The sequence below is a fragment of the Panthera leo genome, chromosome B4, assembly GCF_018350215.1.
Source record: "Panthera leo isolate Ple1 chromosome B4, P.leo_Ple1_pat1.1, whole genome shotgun sequence".
NCBI classification, from domain to species: domain Eukaryota; kingdom Metazoa; phylum Chordata; class Mammalia; order Carnivora; family Felidae; genus Panthera; species Panthera leo.
Window position 1 is genome coordinate 11,527,044 of NC_056685.1, and position 19,437 is coordinate 11,546,480.

At 47.5% G+C, this 19,437-nt stretch overlaps 1 protein-coding gene across 11 annotated transcripts in view; it reads left to right on the forward strand.

The window, feature by feature from the left end:
* CAMK1D (calcium/calmodulin dependent protein kinase ID) overlaps positions 1-19,437 on the forward strand; it is a 501,235-nt gene that overhangs the window by 435,831 nt on the left and 45,967 nt on the right. For all 11 annotated transcript variants that reach the window (XM_042944888.1, XM_042944889.1, XM_042944891.1 and 8 more), the window contains 2 exons: positions 867-1,005; positions 8,164-8,290. In XM_042944888.1, the coding sequence (XP_042800822.1) occupies positions 867-1,005; positions 8,164-8,290 (266 nt within the window). The remainder of the gene's footprint in view (positions 1-866; positions 1,006-8,163; positions 8,291-19,437) is intronic.

Consider the following 19,437-nt stretch of genomic DNA (forward strand, 5'->3'; position numbering starts at 1 on the left):
TCAGAATTGTATGATTCTGTCACTTTGTTAAACCCAGAACAGCATTAACTATCAGAGCTAAAGGGGCTATAAGGGTTGCCCTCCAGGGCATTTTGACTTTTGACAATCTAGGCAATAAATAATAAACACGAAGAAAACGTTAAGTGCAATGTGAAACTCAAAGCAAATTAAAATTAAATATTTTTTAATTTACAGTGCAGATGATGTAATGGGGTGTCATTCTTCTTTCTTTTTTTCGTAAATGACAATTAGCTTTCAGGTTCTGAAAGCCAGTGTTGGATATGGTTGACCAAGTTAACCCCCTTATTTTACGGATAAAAAGACTGAGGTCCAAAGATTCAAGGAATGCCCATGCCTTCAGCATATTAGGGGCGGAACTTGGTCAAGAGCCCAAACATCCTGTTGGCTGTTTACTGCTTTGCCCACAACACTGCCCCCCATACCCCCTATCCTTCCAGACCTTTAAGGATATTCTCTTATGCAAAGGAGGCATCCTATCCATCATCCCCCTACATCTGATGATGCCAATATTCTGGAAAGTTATTCTGACTTTACATTGTCATAGCAGGATGGATGCAAAGACCAGAAGACTTCTCAGGCCGGGCTAGTCCATGGGTCCTGGTTTATTTTTATTCTCTTTATTTCATTCTGGATGTTTATACCATCGTGAAATAGAAACACTTCCCTGGTATAGCTTCTGGGGCATAGATGGGGCAAAACCTAAATCTGAAAATGAATATTTTTGGAAGCCAATTTGGTTCTTCTGTCATATTGACATCTCTTAATGATGGCTTTCCCTGAACAATTCAATAGGTCCTCTCAAACTTCTTATTTCTTTCTTTTTTTTTTTTTTTAAACAACAACAGCGTATCCGGTGGAGAGCTGTTTGATCGGATAGTGGAGAAAGGATTTTACACAGAGAAAGATGCCAGCACCCTCATCCGCCAGGTCTTGGATGCCGTCTACTATCTCCATAGAATGGGCATTGTCCACAGGGACCTCAAGGTAAGGCGTTCGCCTAGCAACATCTTCCAGCAGCTCTTCTACCCACAGTATACCTGTCCAAGGGGATTGGCTCCAGAAGATGGCTGAGGTTGCCTTGATGGAGATATGGGTGGAATGAATGGGAGGCATTTGTGTTGTTAGTTGTCAGGGCCATTGGGAGCCAGAGGTAGCTTGAAAGATGATGAGGGGCTGGCCACCATTTGGGAGATTTTATAACTGCTATGCAGCCAAAGGGCCACAGGGAGATAGGTTGTGTATTGCTTCAAGCCCACCTAAAAGGTAATTTTGTTCAAGACACAGAGGCCATGATAACCCTTCTCCCAATACAGTTTTTCACAGTGTTCTCCCAGTTCTGGCCCCATTTCAGCACAGTACACTGTGTAAAAGAAAGGGAGCAAGTAAGTGGAGGGCATAACACGAGAAAGGAAATGGAAGGTTATTGGGAAAGATGGGTTAAACAACCTACAATCACAGCCATCCCCCAGCGTCCTGTAGGTCACAGGCTTACCTGTTCTTTTTTTTTTTTTTTTGTATAAAAGATTCTTTTAACGTTTATTTATTAGATAAACAGAGATAGAACAGAGGAGGGGCAGAGAGTGGGGAGGGAAAGAGCATCTGAAGTGGCCTCTATGCTGATAGCAGAGAGCCCGATGCGGGCCTCAAACTCACAAACTAGGAGATCATGACCTGAGCCAAAGTTGGATGCTTAACCCACCGAGCCACCCAGGCGCCCCAGTCTTACTTGTCCTTGATGAGGTGTTGGCATACTGACCCTTCACCCAGTAGCACTGAAGGACCTGGGCCTTACTTGGGCATCTTGGCATCACATCCCTCCCCGGCTCAGTATAGATACCAAAGGGCAGATATCCAACATATGCTATCAAGAGTAGATATCGAACACATTTATTTTGAGGAACAGCAAAAGGCAACATTGTTCACCAAGGCTGTAATGTGGCTTCATTCAACAGCGGACACAGGTCCAGGCCCCAGGGCTCCCTGCACCTGTCAAGATAGAAACTCCACCCCAGCCCACATACCCGCTGCTCATATCAAAAACACAGGGATTATAATGTACTGAGCCATGCTATGCGTGACTGTGTGAAATCTAAATCAATTTAAAGAACAAACCATAAACATTTGTTAAAACAGAATTTCGGCATCTGCCTGTTATCTAGTACTGGGTGTGAAGGTATAACATGGTGTAGCTTTTCTCTTCATAAGGTCTCACTGTAAAGTTTTCTCTTCTCTATATTATTTTCCAGCAACCAGAATAGTGGCTCCCAAATGTTAGCCTGCATCAGAATTGTCTGGAGGGCCATTGCTTGCCCCACCCCAGAGGTTCCAATTCTATAGGTCTGCAGTGGGCCTGGGAATGTGCATTTCTAAGGGATTTCTAGGTGATCCTGATGTTGCTCTGGGATTACTCGTGGAGAACTTCCGGACAAGGGTGTTTGTGAATGTCGATGGGGTCCTTACAGACTTTGCCCTTTGCAGGCTTCTTGATGGCTGAAATGGCTGTGGGCACAAATTAGCTAATCTTCAGGACCCGGAGGTCCTTTCCGGGGCTAAGTAAGGGCTCACTAAGCCCACTTGGCGCCTCTGTGCCTGCTCTGCTCTCTTGTGCCCTCACCAAATGCCGATTCTCTGCTTCCAGAACACAGGAGGCAGGTCTCTGAACAAGTTAGTGCGATGCCCACAGAGGTGTGATGCGATGCGCTGGCTGTGTGTACTTGATAGAAATAATTCCCACTCAGATGACATTCCTAGAGGGGCCATGTTATGCGTGACTGTGTTTATTCCCCCTTCGAAAGGCAGATGGGCTGTGCAGGAGTCATAGCTGTCTACGCCCACATGGCGCTTTCAGAGAAGTGCTTGTAGCTCCCAGCTGGTGCAGCTGTGAGACCGCCAGGCTTGTCCCCGCAGAGAGAACATTGCCATGTTAGGACTGTTCGTCATTGCTTTTCAGAGGCACAAGGGAGTTTGACCTACGTGGCAGGAGTTGGGGTTGGGATAGTAAATTTTCACAAATATCTTAGAAAATGAAAACAAACTGTATGATCCAGGTCAGAGCAATAGAGAACATGATCAGATTAATGTAAGATTAGGTCGCAGTCTGGGATACCGCCATGCCCCTGCGAATACACCTCCACCTCCCTCCAGCAAGGTACTCTTGTGTCGTCTTGCCCCAGGAAGCTACTAGAGATAATGAGAGACTGAGACAGGAAGTGCCCACTAACTGACCCCTCAGATTAGGACAGGGCTTCTCAGCCCCTGCAGTGTGTCCTTTGCTGCGGGGGGCTGTTCTATGCATTGTTGGATGTGTAGCCACATCCCTGACTGCTACCCACTAGATGCGCATAGACTCCTGTAGTTGTGACAACCAAAGACATTGCCAAATGTTCCCCTGGGATGCCAAATTGCCCCCAGTTGAGAATCACTGGATTAGGAGGGTGATTATGTATAATATAAACTTTATAGGAAGTGTCGATTCAGATCTTTTAAAAGCCTGTTGGGGCACCTGGGTGGCTCAGTTGGTTAAGCGTCCAACTTCGGCTTAGGTCATGATCTCACAGTTCTGGAGATTGAGCCCCACCCATGTCAGGCTCTGTGCTGACAGCTCAGAACCTGGAGCCTGGTTCAGATTCTGTGTTCCTCTCTCTCTCTCTCTGCTCCTTCCCCGCTTGCACTCTGTCTCTCTGTCTCTCTCAAAAATGAATAAACATTAAAATTTTTTTTTTAAATTAAAGATTGTTATGTGAACTTTTTAAAAAGTTTATTTATTTTGAGAGAGAGAGAGCACAGCAAGGGATGGTCAGAGAGAGAGGAAGGGAGAGAGAGAATCCCAAGCAGGCTCTGCACTGTCAGCATGGAGTCTGATGTGGAGCTTGAACTTATGAACCTTGAGATCATGACCTGAGCCAAAACCAAGAGTCAGATACTTAACCAACTGAGCCGCCCAGGTGCCCCTCTTATTATGCGAACTGTTAACGGGTTGGTATTGACCTTCCAATTCCAGTATTGTGCATCAGTTGTCTTGCAACGATGTCACAAAATAAAGAATAATATTTTTCAGGTGAGTCCTGGGCCTCTCGGGACCTCAGGCAGAATTGTGAGATCCCCTCTGTGCCTCCCACCTGACCAAGCACTCCTACTGCCAGCTGGGGGCCTCCACCTGGATTGCCCTTGAGCCTGTCTTCTCTCCCACTTTCCTGTTGCCTGACTCCCCTGAAGAAAAGCCCTGCTGCCTTGACTGAGTCTTGAGATGGTTGTAGATAAGTATCTATCTAAGTTGTGAATGGCCAGCCTCTTTAACCCTCCTTGGTAATTGACCCAAAGGAGGGATATTTGATTCCATGCAGTCTTTTGCCTAGATGCAACCTTGTTTAAGAGCATGAGATCATTGGGACAGGAAGATTAAAAGTCAGAAACTTAAGGAGAGTCTGGGTGGCCCAGTTAGCTAAGCATCCGATTCTTGATTTGGGTTCGGGTCATGATCTCATGGTTCATGAGAGGAATCCCATGCTGACATTGTGGAGGCTGCTTGGGTTCTCTCTCTCCCTTTCTCTCTACCCCACCTCCCACTCACATGCACATGCACACGTGTGTGTGTGCTCTTCCTCTCTCAAAATAAATAAACTTGAAAAAAAATCAGAAACTTAAGAAAAGTCCTCTCTGCCCCCATGATCAGATCCTTACTGTTCATCAAAAGATGATCTCAACATTCAGACAAATCATGAACCACAGGCACCTTTTGATTAGATTATTTTGGCCTGCTTTTTAAGCATTATTCTTATTTTGATTATTGATTGGGCCATTTTATTCTCTTTTCAAACTCATTGAAAGCACCTTCAAGTGTGCATTTGATTTTCTTCTAATCTCATGCTTCATCCACAGGATCGACGTCACTGTGAATGTGTCATTCCTTTTTGTGTTATGATTTTAGGAGAAGGGTAGTATTTTTTTTTCTTTTGTGTTCTGTTAAAGTTATTTTGACACTTGTTAAGACAAGACTTTATTTAAGACTACTGCAAGAAGGGTATCACAATAGGGGAGAGAATTGGGTTCAACTCCAAAATCATCAAGGGCATGTGAGGACTTATAGCCATTGAGCAGAATGACGGTTGTGGATAGAAACCTACTAAGAGGGGGTATCAAGGATGGAGGGATCCTTCCTAAAGCCTGGCCAAGAACTTAGACATTGGCAGTCTCTCTCCATTGACCAGGTTCTCTTCCTTCTGGCCAGGTTCCATCCTTGGGCTCTGTCCTTAGTGCACTGGCTCTGCCCATGTAGTCCAGGCTGAGCAAGAATCCTGCTGAGCCAGGGCACCTGGCTGGCTCAGTGGGTTGAGCATCTGACTTCAGCTCAGGTCATGATCTCTCAGTTAGTGAGTTCAAGCCCCATATTGGGCTAACTGCTGTCAGCACAGAGCCCACTTCACATCTTCTGTCTCTGCTCTCTGCCCGTCCCCGCTTGCGCTTTCTCAAAAATAAACAAATATTAAAAAAAAAAAAATCCCACTGAGCCACTTTGGTGAACATCCCCCACCCTTGATATCTGATCAAATTCTTTATTTTCCACCTTTCATATCTGCCCACCCTGGCCTGCCTTCAGCAAGGATCCTCTGAAATTGGCATAGCCAGAATCCCCCCACCCTTGATGTTCCCTCTTAGTAATTTTTTTTTTAATTTTTGTAAAATGTTTATTTTATTTTTGAGAGAGACCGAGTATGAGTGGGAGAGGGGCAGAGAGAGAGAGGGAAGATACAGGATCTGAAGCAGGCTCCAGACTCTGAGCTGTCAGCACAGGGCTTGAACTCCCAAACCGTGAGATCATGACCTGAGCTGAAGTTGGCACTTAACCCACTGAGCCACCCAGGCGCCCCACCTCTTAGTAATTTTCTGTTCACTGACCCTCACCCTGATCCTGGGCTATAAATCTCCACTTTTCCTTGTTGTATTAGGTCTTGAGTCCACTCTTCCTCTCCTACTGCAGAATCCCATTGCAGTGGTCCCGAATAAAGTCTTCCTTACTGTCTTTACCAAGCGTGTGAATACATTTTCTTTAACAACATCCAAGGTGGAAGGTAAAGAGCTTGGCCAGATATCAAGAGTGAGGGGTTCTGTCTATTCTGACTTAGCAGGTTTCTTGCTAAGACTGGACTTTGCAGCCCCAGCAAGACAGGAGGGACACAGAAGGCCAAAACCGAGGCCTAGAAGAGGGCTCAGGGGAGCCCGACTATAGTTTGGTCAAGGCGGGGCAGGGGGGTGGGTCTTGAACACTTCTCAGAATGTCCTCACAGAAATGGCTACAGCTCAGAATTGCCCCGTGAATTCTAAAACCCAGAAGTTCCAGGCCCATCTCAAATCTAAATAGCCCTCACCACCAGATGAGAGAATGAAAGAAGAGTTGGTAAAATTCAATTAACTCAGAAACCAAAGATCCACCGCAAACCACTGACAAGAGACTCTTGCTTCAATCACTCTTGGGGATGGGAGGAGAGCCAGACAGGAAACTGTGGGAAAGTGGCTTGCCCAGTCCAGATTCCTCCTGGTGTGGTATGTGTGTGTATGTGTGTATTTATTTATTTATTTTGGGGGACAGAGAGAGAGAGAGAGTGAGTGAGTGGGGAAGGGGCAGAGAGAGACAGAGATAGAGAGAATCCCAAGTAGACTCCCCACTGTCAGCACAGAGCCCCACGCAGGACTCCATTCCTCTGACCCCGAGATCATGACCTGAGCCGAAATCAAGAGTTAGATGCTTAACCAACTGAGCCACCCCCCAGCTGCCCCCTGTTGTGTTTCTTTTAAGGTTGAACGTAAATCAGAGAAGTGATTGCTTCTTCACTGGGCAAATCTTTGGAATTTCCTGAGTTGGGGGAAAGGAGTGGTGTCCGTCCTCAGCATTGTGTCTCTCAGGGACAACATCATTAATTGAGGCAGCCCTTCTGTGGTCAGGCTCTGCCTGGGCAGGACAGGTGCAGCCCTGAGGCTGGGACATCTCCCTCGGTCTCCACAAGCTCCACCCCCCCTTTTTTTTTCTAAGAATGATACCTTGACTTTTCATAAAACACTATGCAAATAAAGCTTCATTGTCTCCCTGCTCCACCCGTCTGCCTCCCCTTACCCCTCCTGTGCAGCTGCCATGGAGGTGCCCCTGCTGTGCAGGACTGTAGCAGAGACAGGAGCTGTGGTCAGGCCTCAGCCATGTGTCCTGAGTTACTACCATCTGAGCTCCAGCATTCCCCATTCCATCCAGCTCCAGCTTCCCCATTCAGGGAAGCAAACGAGGAACCACCACGACCCGTGTTTTCCCGAAAAGGCAACCAGAAGCTCAGGGCACTTAAGGACACGTGGCTACAAAGTGCTGGATCTCTGGACACGATTCATCCATGATGACATCCCTCTGTTTCCCAGGGAGCCCAGCGAGCAGGGGTCAGCTGGCTCAGTAAAGGGGAAAAGGCAACGCATCTGCCAGAGCCTCAGGACATGGGCCGTTACGGAGGGCAGGGAGAGAGACCCTGGGTTCGAGAAAGGTTGCTAAAGGGGTCAGGAAAAAGGAACGGGGCAGGGGTGGGGGACACCTGGGTGGCTCAGCCGGTGAAGCGTCCAACTTCTGCTCGGGTCATGATCTCAGGGTTCGTGAGTTCAAGCCCCGCGTCGGACTCTGTGCTGACAGCTTGGAGCCTGGAGCCTGCTTCGGGTTCTGTGTCTCCCTCTCTCTCTCTCTCTGTCGCTCCCCCACTGGCGCTCTGTCTCTGTCTCTGTCTCTCTCAGAAATAAACATTAAAAAAAGAAAGAAAGAACAAGGAAATGGAAGAGCACCTACAGAAGTGACTTCATTTCTGGGAACTCCCTTTCCCCTGACCTAGGAAATAAATTGACAAGTCTTAGGGGCTCTCTAGGCAGCCCCAATTTATGGTTCACTTTTTGAAAGTAGACAAAGGGACTCACTTTTCTTGAAAACCTCTAAGTGCCCCAAACTGTGCAGTGTCCCCTTCATCACTCCTATTAAACACGGCTTTTCTTACTGCATTCGCTGTGTCCCGAGTCAAGCGTATCCTTAAATTGTGGTTAGGCTTTGTGGCTTCGTGAGTCTCCCACAATTAACCCATATTTAAACACACTTTGTCAGTGTTTTTTTTCTTTTTTTCTTTCTAGCCTGAAAACCTCTTGTACTACAGTCAAGACGAGGAATCGAAAATAATGATCAGTGACTTTGGACTGTCAAAAATGGAGGGCAAAGGAGATGTGATGTCCACAGCCTGTGGCACCCCGGGCTATGTTGGTAAGCACAGTGTGGGTGTCCATATCAGCTTCTTTGGTCTTAAGCACTTCAGCCCTGGCACATGATCGCAGCTGCCTTCATTCCCCTTAAGTGGAGAATAAAAGGCCAAGAGACATTGGAACGAGTTAGAAGAGAGGCGATTTCCCCTGAAACCTTTTAATAGTCGGGCAGAAATCCTGTCTCATTGGGGTGTGGGCCTGGGTGGAAGCCAGGAGTTGATTGGATGAATTCCCACGTTCTGATGCCAGAAATAGTGCCTCCATATCTGTGTTTTCAAATGATTTACAGTGAGACACTGAGATAACCATGAAGTGCAGACACAAACATGTTGAGATAGAAGCGGCCAGAAAGAGAATATCGATAGGAGGAATCTAGTTCATGCCTTGTCGAAGTCACTCTCTTGAAGTAGCCAGTCCTGATCTGTACTGGAGAAGCCAAGAATTAAAGTCTTTCCTAAAATCAGAACCCCAGGGCCCTCGTACCAAACATACAGAGCGCAGAAAGGGCTACAAGAACCGAACACTCGCATACTGAGAACCATCTTGTGTCTTCTGGGGACCTGGAGAAAGGCCATCGGTGCCGTTTGTGTTTTCGAGACGTTGACTTACATGAATGTATTCATTCATTCAGCAAATGTATACTGAAGCGCATACTATGGACCAGCTGCTGTTGTGGGCACTGGGGTGAAGGCTGTACATGAGTCAGACAGCAGGCCTGCCCTCATGAAGCTTATGTTTTAGTCGGGAGTCACAGACAACAGACAAAGTACATGGTTGTTTCAGGCCACGGTAAGTGCTATGGAGAAACTCAAATGAGGACATGCCACAGAGCAGCAAGGTGATGGCGGGGAGGGGGACTAGGACGGTTAAGGGCACAGGAATGAGACCTGGGTATTGGCTTGAATGTGGAGAAGCAGACAGCCTTGGGAATGTTAGGGGACAGAGTGTTCCAGGCAGAAGCATCCATTTGTGCTAAAGCTCTCAAGTGGGAAAATCCTGGGAAAAGGGTATAAACCGGGAATGTCTGAGAGCAGGAAAAAAATGGGGTTGGAAAAGACTTCTGGAAAATAGAGACCGAGGCTGAATTCTCACTGTACAAACCATGATGGCTTTTCCTAATGAGAACAGGAAGCTCGCCCTGAAAGAGGAGAGGGAATGTTCTGTGACTGGCATCATTCCTGTTTGGTATTAGGTGCAGCCGCGTGATCCCCCAGGCAGGCTGAGGAAAGCAGTCCTCCCACCTGATGAGCCTGGGCCCCAGAGCATTGTGGGAAACTCCAAACGCCCTTTGGGGCCCTTCCTGGCCCTTCAGGTGCTGGCATAACACGGGTGTTATGACGCAGCCGGTTCATTTGCAAAGGTGCTCAAAGGAGAGGGGAGAAGAGCAGGCTGAGGGGAACGGAGAATAACAGGAAGGGAAGCCACGGACTCGGGGGCGGGGGGCGGGGGAGGAGGTGGCCATGGTGTGACCGGCACAGGCGGGGATCGTGTCCCTGGCGGGTGTGTGCGCTGGGCAGAGCCGGGGAGGTTCTTCTGATGGCAGAGGAGCCGGTGTGGCACAGGACTTGATGAGATTAGCGGTACCCTGAGTGCTCTCAGGTCTGGGCCAGCGGAGTGGACCCCATCGGGGGGACTGGGAATCACGGCCGTGGTGGGAGATGCACGCGAGAGCGCACGTGTGTGCCCCAGGGGCGTGGGGGTGTGACGGGAGCAGGAGCGTGTGTGGCAGGTATGTGGACTCTCTCCGGGTCAGTCCCGGCCGCCAGGCGGGCGGCAGATAAAAGTGAAGATGCGCTTCTTCTCGTTTGTCCTCAAAGATGGGGAGGGAGAAGGCCCGTTCCAACAGTGGCAATTCCCAGACCCCAGAAAATGAAAAGGCCTGTGAGGGCGCGCTGTCCACGCTCCTTGCCGGGATGGCTTTGCCACCTTCTGTGCGGTCTGCTGCCCTGGCCACCGCGGCCGAGAAGCTGAGGGCTCTGTGGCCGCCCCGCTTCCCCCCCGGCAGGAGGCCGACTCTCGGGCTGCAGTTCAAATGTTCCGGCAGAAGTGTCCGTATTTACATACGCATCGCACTGTTCTCATATTTGGCTGTGATGTTGGAAAGCTCCAGCACTTTCTAAATGGATTTTTGCTTCTTTGCGTCTTGGCAGAACCCAGGAATGGCACTTTCTCTGGGTTTCTAAGTGGCTGTCATTCGAGTGGTCTGGTTCTGCTTAGATGTCAGACACTGACGAGTCTGGGAACTGGGAAGCATGTTTATATGTGGCCCTTGCTCTTTCTACCCTAAATGGTGGCCAGTGGGGCCATCAGGTAACGCTGTTGTCAGATACGGAGTTTTCTCTGAGTGGGGAGGGGTGCGAATGTAGTGGTTCTGCTCATTCATGTGTGTTGAGCACTGAGCTGCCTAGGAAGGCCTCTTAGAGCAAGGAAGGGGCGACACTGGGGGAGCTTATAACCTGTAGACGTACCTCGGGCAGTGAGCAACAGAGATCGGGCTGTTTCCTCCCCTGCCCCCTCAGTCTGCATGGCCAACTCCTGATATTCAGCCATCAAAGCCCAACTTACACGTTGCCCCCTTTTGGTTGCTTTCCCAACACCCATTCTCTCTTTTGTCCTCCTAGTTCTTTTCCTGACCCTTTTTACATCATTGCATCGGGGTCCATATGCACCGGTGTCCCTTTCCCACTGCACCACACGTTTTTTCTCGGGCAGGGACTATCTTATTCATCTTTGCACAAATGCTTGTTAAACTGGTAAAAACCCAAGGTTCGCAGAAATTAGCATTTCTCTCTGTCTCTTCTTTTCCCATTCATTCAGCATGCATTTATTAAGTTTATGTGCTGTGCTCAGTGGTTTGGTGTTAAGAATATGAATGTGTAGGGCCAGAGTTTCAGACTTTAAAATGCTCACAGTGTTGTGAGAAAAAGAGGGAAAACCAGTAAATTGAATTATGTCTGGTAAGTGCTATGTTATTCATCATTCAAGGATTATGTATTTAGTGCCTACCTGCTGTTCTAGAGACTGGGGATGCATCAGTAGAAAGGAAAAGAAAAACAGGGGGCACCTGGGTGGCCTGGTCAGTTGAGCATCTGAATTCAGGTCAGGTCGTGATCTCGTGGTCCATGAGTTCGAGCCCCACATTGGGCACAGAGCCCACTTCGGATCCTCTGTCTCCCTCTCTCTGCCACTCCCCTGCTCATGCTCTTTTTCCCGCAAAAATAAATAAAACGTTAAAAAAAAACAAGAAAAGAAAAACAGATAAAAGTCCCTGCCCTCAATCAAGGTACTTATATTTGAGCGAGAAGGAGACAGACTGTATGCAAACAGCTAAGTCTGTTAATATCTTAGGTTGACAAGTGCTATGAAGAAAAATAAAGCAGGAAAGAGAATAGTTGTGTGTGTGTGTGTGTGTGTGTGTGTGTGTGTGTGTGTGTGTGTAGGGGGTGGCAATTTTAAATGTAGTAATCAAGGCAGCCCTCACTGAGAGGGTGACAGTGGGGTCAAGGTTTGATAGAAGTGAAGGAGCTGGCCATGTTGTTATTTGGAGGAAAAGCGTTCCAAGAATGGTGCAAAGGGCCTGAGGCAGGGGTATGTGGGAGAACAACAGGAGTGGGGTGAACAAAGAGAAGAGCAGTAGAAGATGAAGTCAGAGAACTAATAGGCAGAGCATGTGCAGACCAGGACTTAGAAGTCATTGTCAAGACCCTGACTTTTACTCAGGGTGGTGGGGAGCCATTGGAGGGTTCTGAGACAAGGCATGGCATGATCTGACCTGTACCAGGATCCCTCTAGGAGACAGGTGGAGATTAGGAGAGATGCCAGGGTGCAGGGCCAGGGTGGAAGAAGGGAGACCAGTTAGAAGGCTCTGGAATTATTCAAGTGAGAAATGGTGGGAGCTGGGCTAGGTTGGCAGAGTGGAAGTGGTAAGAAAGTATCAGATTCCAGAAAAAAATTTGAAGGTAATTTCATGAAGATTTTCTGAAAAATTAAAAGTAGGGCTTGAGAGAGAGAAGCCAATGATAGTTCTAAGGTATTTTTTGGCCTGAGCCTCTGAAAGGAGGCTGTTACCTTTACTTTAGATGTCAAAGTCTGTGGAAAGAGCAGGCTACAGAAGTATCACCAGGGGTTCGGATTTTGATTTGTTAAAGTTTGCAAGGTCCAGAAGGCGGTTGGACTGTAAGTCTGGAGTTCTCTCAAGAGGTCCTGTCTGCAACAAGATATAGTTGATTCTCATCACACGTAGTAGTTATGCTCTGTAACGTCACCACCAGCGCTGAACTAGTAAATACTGACCTACTGTTACCCGGGAAATAGAGGTTTAGGGTCCTTGTGAGTCTCTGGTCACAGCATTGTCATCTACTGATGGATACATGACCTTGTTTTATACGTATTTCTATTTAACGACATCTTATTTAACATATATTATTTTTTTAATGTTTATTTTTGTTTTTGAGAGAGAGACCGAGTGTGAGCAGGGGAGGGGCAGAGAGAGAGGGAGACACAGCATCCGAAGCAGGCTCCAGGCTCCGAGCCATCAGTACAGAGCCCGATGCAGGGCTTAAACTCACGAACTGCGAAATCATGACCTGAGCTGGAGTCAGATGCTTAAGTGACTGAGCCACCCAGGCGCCCCTAATATATATTCTTGATTCGTGAACGATGAACTCATGGCTAACAGCACCATAACTTACACCTAAGTGAAGCTGGTCTAGCCACACATTTTCTCTGTAGGCACATTTCCACTTTCTTGTGCCAGGAACACTAGACGGCACTTCATCGCTACACTTGGGAGCTGTTTTAAACCATGAATCTACAAAATGCGCAAAAATGTAAAAAACATGACAGCAGCTAGACCATGAAAATGATACTTGTTTGTAGTGTGAGAGGGGAAACAGGAGGGCAGTGTGTCACCTTGTCTGACCTCTAAGCAGGGAACGTGAGCTTTGGAAACTCAGTTTGAGCCTCTCTGCTCATGTCCACACGTGACCGCAAAAGCACGGCAAGTATTGATTTGGGGGCTACAAATAAATTTTAGTGAGTAGGCGAATTAAAAGTGCAGAATCTGTGAATAATGAGGATGGACCGTATTTGGAGGCTGATGTATTTTTTTTTAATGTTTATTTATTTATTTTTAGGGAGAGAGAGAGAGAGAAAGAGAGAGCAGGGGAAGGGCAGAGAGAGAGGGAGAGAGAGAATCCAAGCAGGCTACACATTGTCAGCCCAGAGCCTGACACGGGGCTCAACCTCACAAACCATGAGATCATGATCTGAGCTAAAATCAGGAGTCGGACACTCAACTGATTGAGCCACCCAGGCGCCCCAAGAGGCTGATGTATTTTGAAGCTGTGAACCTGGATGAAGTGGCTAAGGGGGAGGCAGGGAAAGATGGAGGAGAAGAAAGGTCCCAGGGCTGAGTCCTGGAGCCCCGGGGACTCTGAAGAGGCAGCATGTGAAACAGGAAGGGAACCAGAGTGGTGTTGTATCCTGGGAAGCACTTTGAGTTGGAGAAAGTACCTTGTGTCAGTTGCTATTAAGTCAAGTAATATGGTGACTGGGTGTTGATCGTTGGCTTTGGGGGCCTTGAATTATGGATTAATTGAACCATTAATTAATTAAGCCAGTGGGAGCCCGACAGCCAGAGTAATGCTGTGAAGTGGCTTTTTGTAAGAGGACCCCAGCGTGCTGTCAACCCTGGGGCTGGACACCACCACCCCCCCCCCCGCCCCCCCCCCCCCCCCCCCCAACACTGGCTTATCTCTGCAAGATCAGGACGCTGTTGGGATCTTGGACAAAGAAACCGCTGCCTCATCCCTACTTGCCAGTCTCGATCTAAACAGGGCAGAGCCCAGTCCCAGGCAGCACTCCTCTGATTCTGAGGGCCTTGCTGTCCGGGAGCCCGAGCCAGGTACAGAGTGTTGCTGTCTGCTTTTAGCCATGGTTCAAACTTCAGACTCCTTCTCGGTAGAAGTATTGATTTCAATTTACAGGCACTGTTGTTTTGTTTTTGTTGTTCTTATGGCTGTTGCCTAAATGACTGTTCAGCTAAATAGTGAACTTTGGCAATGTCAAAATGACTTCAGTTTTTTTTTTACGTTTGTTTGTTTGTTTATTTATTTATTTATTTATTTATTTATTTATTTTGAGAGAGAGAGAGTATATGCAAGTGGGGAGGGTCAGAGAAAGGGAGACAGAGAATCCCAAGCAGGCCTTGGGCTGTCAGCACAGAGTCCAACGTGGAGCTTGATTCCACTGTGAGATCATGACCTACGTCGGATGCTTAACCGACTGAGCCACCCAGGTGCCCCAAGATTACTTCAATTTAAATGAGCTCTCTAGCTATGAATAAATAGTGAAAAAAGGGCTGTTTATCCCACGTATCCCAGCACACACACGGTGCCTGAAAAGGCAAAGGGATCTGATCACCCTTGAATTCATCCTTTACCCTGAACAGCTGCCCTGATGTTACATGTCCTTTAAAAGAACAAGGGCCCTTGCAGAACATCACATCACTGATGGCAGGAGAATGTGGGCCTCGCTCCATCCCTGTGTATGGGGGTCCCACTGCAGGCATCTCTTAGAGCCGCTCCAACACCGAGGGCCCCTCCAATGGTGTATGACCAGTGGTGATACAGACCCATATTTGGTAGCATGTGTGCAGTATGAAGTAACCGACATATTTCAGAAGCAACATTACAAATACAGGTGAGAGAGGAATCAGCAAGGCCTGGAACGACCAGGGAAAAACTCTTGGAGGAGGCGTGATTTGAAGGAAGAGTAGAATTCCAGGCTAAGACAAGGAGAGTAATGGATGTGGGCAAGCAGGAGAACAAAGGCTCAGAGTCCCCAGCTGCTTCTTATCGAGTGTGGAAGAAATATGCAGACTCGTTTGGCTTGGAGAGGGGGCTTGCCCAAACAAGGACTCGGACCAAGAGTCAGATGCTCAACCGATTGAGCCACCCAGGGGCCTCCACCCTTCTGCAATTTCTGAACGGCTCCTCTCTAAATACTGGATACTGTGATGGAGTATCATGGTTTCTAAACTTCACTGTGGTGTCGAGGAGGGAAAGAAACCTTGCAGCATTTTGGAACTTACTCTTTTTTTTTTCTTTTAATGACTAAAACCCAAAACACCGGAATGCCTGTAAAGGTCCTCTTAATGTTGAAGTGAAGCTTGTCAGCCTTCAGGAGGAGCGAAGTAGCCATCCCACTGTGGTCACAAACCCGTGTTGGCAGAGGCTAGATCTCAGGACAACCTTTGAGGGCGACATCACAGGGTTATTTCTTGCCACGTTGCCCTGAATTGCCTTAACTCCGAACAGTTCCTTTCCTCCCTCCCACTGAATTCCAAGTCTCTCCCACATTTTAGAACACCAGCTGCCCTCCCATTTTCCACTCCCTTCCCATTCCTTAGCCTCACCCCTCCACCCACTGGCCACATTCTGGCTTTGGTAGCATTTGAATAGTACTCCAGCTCAGATCGGAACGGTAATTATAACCAGGACGGCACTTTCGTGGGGACTTTTCATGCCTGTGGTAAAATTCAAGAGGCTACTAGGAAAATCAGAGCAAGCCACTGTTTTGCGATGCATTTTTAGTAAATTACAACTCTGAGGGAAGGATGAGAAAGCTTTCCAAGGGAACTTGTCCGGCCGAGGACAGAGCTAGCCAAAGAGAGCCCTACTCCTCTTAACTTCCGTGACTTTGGGTTGAAGGCAAACCACAGGCAAAGAACGAGTCTGTGTTTCAGCTGAATTTTTAATTGCCGGCAATCCAGGCTACAGTTCTCCAAACCTTGGTGAAGCCACACGGTTTATGGAGAGGCTTGTAGTAAAGCCCCTCATTAACTGGTGTTTTCTTGTCTAACCCCACCTGCTGCAGAGTCTGCTTACAGAAAGAGTCGTGACTAAGCATGGTTGCTCATACTGCCTGTTGTAATCAGTTCTTCCTGAAGCCAAACTCCACCCTGAAATGGATGCCCGAATTTTCTTTTCCTTGATGTGTAGAATTTTATTTATCATCTCCGAAAAGGCAGCCGCTGGGCAGAAATGTCGTTTTTCTCTCCCAGTGTTTCAAAGAAAGCCTTCTCGGGGTGCGTGGGTGACTCAGTCGGTTAAGCTTCCGACTTCGGCTCAGGTCATGATCTTGCGGTTCGTGAGTTTGAGCCCTGCGTCGGGCTCTGTGCTGACAGTTCAGAGCCTGGAGCCTGCTTCGGATTCCATCTCCCTCTCTCTCTACCCCTCCCCTGCTCATCCTCTGTCTCTCTCCCCAAGATAAATAAACATTAAGAAAAAAATTAAAAGAAAGCCTTCTCACCACTTGTCCAACATGCAACTTCTCCAACTCGTTGCAACTGGATTACAGCTCAATTTAAGGCCTTGTGTACTAATCCACCACATGAATTGGTGCTGCACGGATTCCTTCTCCCCACCCCACCCACCTCCCCACTCTCTAAAACGCAGAGTCCCATGCAGCTCTTCACTTGAGCTCAGATTCTTTTCCACAAAGGCGTAACTTCAGGACAAAATAGCAGGTGACCTTCAGGACAAGAGACTGAGGCATAGAAAGATAACACATCTGGAGCGCCTGAGTGGCTCAGTTGGTTGAGCGTTTGACTCTTGATTTCGGCTTGGGTCATGAGCTCATGGTTGGTGAGTTCAAGCCCCAAGTTGGGCTCTACACTGGCAGCGTGGAGCCTGCTTGGGATTCTCTCTCTCCCTCTCTCTGCCCCTCCTCTCTCTCTCTCTCAAAATAACTAAATAAACTTTAAAAGAAAAAAGAAAGATAACAAATTCTCCGAGATACATTGGCTCAGGGCTCAGCCTGTAATTCTGTCCTCCAACTCACTGCTGGATCTTAGATGGCAGAGATGTGGCACCACTCTGTGCAATCTAATGATTTTAAAAGCCCTCTGCTAGAAGATCACTCCTCTCACTACTTCTCTGTTAAGCTCCTCCCTGTAAAGACCCTATCACATTGCCTAACCTGGCTACCACAGCCGAACTTGAATCCAGGCCCTCCCATCTCCTTCCATGAGCCACTTGGGGGGAAGCCGTGATAGTAAAAGAAGTCTCTACTACTACCTCTGACCACGACTGACTCCCATCTCTTAGGGCCTTTTCGTCATGACACACACGAAGTTCAAGTCGAGGGCCTTTCTCCTTGACCTCCACAGAGAGGTGAGGTCAGCCAGCAAGAGGCACAAAGGAGCCTCGGACTAGGTCACAGGATGGCAAGCAGCCTGTCTGCCAGCCTCTTCTTGCTGATGTCACAGGCAGGTTGGACATTTCCAACACATTTCCAAAGACAGAAGCACATTCGAGGAAAGGTAGAGTGCTGCTAATCTTAGTGTCCCATTGGCTCTGTCTCTGCAGGTAGGGGGAAGGCAGGAGTTTCATACACTGCAAAGAATTAGGGAAAAAATTAGGATATGCCCATTTTTATAAGTAGTCTTCTGGAACACATTTTTCTAACTCCCCTTTAAAAAAGAATTATAATTGGGGCCAATGGAAAGAAGAATTGGTTGGATCTGGGAAGTGCCCCCTTGCTGCTGGTTAAAAGATCGGAAAGAGCTTAGGGTGATGGGGAAGGTAATCTTGATACACCTGGCCTGGAGGTAGGAGAGGGTGGGATGCTGTGGGGGAAGGCAGAGGGCCAGGGAGAGAGAATGGAGGAGTACAGTCACTCTCTTCTCTCAGTGAATGCAGAACCATGAAGGTACCATGGCCAGCCAGTGTTCCTCAGCCATCGTGGGAATCTTTGATATTATGGTGGACTGTTCCCATGCCCGGGCACTGTCAGTAATGATCAACAGGCAGTTCCTGGGTTGTGGTGTCTAGAATGGTGCCTGGACCTAGAGGGGATGTATGAGTGTGTCGGTGAATAAGCGAATAAAAGGATCAACAACTCGGTGAACAAAGGGACCCAAGTGCGCAGGAGGTTGGTATGGGGGTTGTAAGTCTCCTTCCAACTCCAAGATTCAAGTACTCAGATATGCCCTCCCATCACTTGTGGGCCCAGTTCAATTCTGATTTCTGAAGGCTCTGATCAAAAGGGTGGAAATCTCCATTTACGAATCATTTCCATTATGTGAAGCAAGAATGAAGGGAAAGTACCAAGTGATGTCAAGGAACTGTCCATCCTTCACTCTAACAAATAATAAAACCTCCATTCTGTTTTTATCCTATGGTTCTCTCAACCCTTCATCCTTACATAATAACTACTACTAGCTCTGACTATACCTTATTATATGTTTATTGTTTCCATTAAGCCTCATTACAGTCCTGAAGGTTGGGCTCTGTTAATGTTCCCATTTTACAGATGAACAAAATGGAGGCTTAACAAGATTAAATGACTGGCCCAAATCCACAGGTGTAGTAAGTGGGAGATCCTAGATTTCTTTCACTGCAAAGCCAGTGTGCATGGCTATTTAAAACTTCTTAAATCCGGGGCACCTGGGTGGCTCGGTGAAGTGTCCGACTTTGGCTCAGGTCACAATCTCATGGTTCATGAGTTCAAGCCCTGCGTTGGGCTCTGTGCTGACGACTCAGAGCCTGGAGCCTGCTTCAGATTCTCTCTCTCAAAAATAAAATAAAATAGCATTAAAAGAAAAAAACCCTAAAAAATAAATAAAACTTCTTAAATCCAGAGGCACCTGGGTGGCTCAGTCAGTTGAGTATCCGACTTTTGCTGCCGGCTCAGGTCGTGATCATCATGATCTCACGGTTCGTGCGATTGAGCCCTGCATAGGGCTCTGTACTGACAACAAGGAGCCTGCTTGAGATCCTCTCTCTCTGCCCCTCCCCTAAGCACATGCACTCTCTCCAGCTCTCTCAAAATAAATAAATACACTTAAAAAAAATTAACTCCAGACAACTAAAGTTGTTTCAAGTTACAACCACCTAAATCCATTTCACATTTAAAGGAAACCATTTCACATCTTTACCTCCCATTTAATGACAAAACAGTCCTTCCTACCTTTCCCACTCTTTCGTCTTTAAACCTGTTAATTTCTTCTCAGAGCACAACACAAGGGCATATGCTCAAAACTTACTAGCCACAGCCTTTCTTCCCCACCCCGTGTCTTTCCTGTTCTCTAGTCTTTTTATTTGCACCTTCTCCACTGTTTGACTGTTGGAGGTAATATATCCT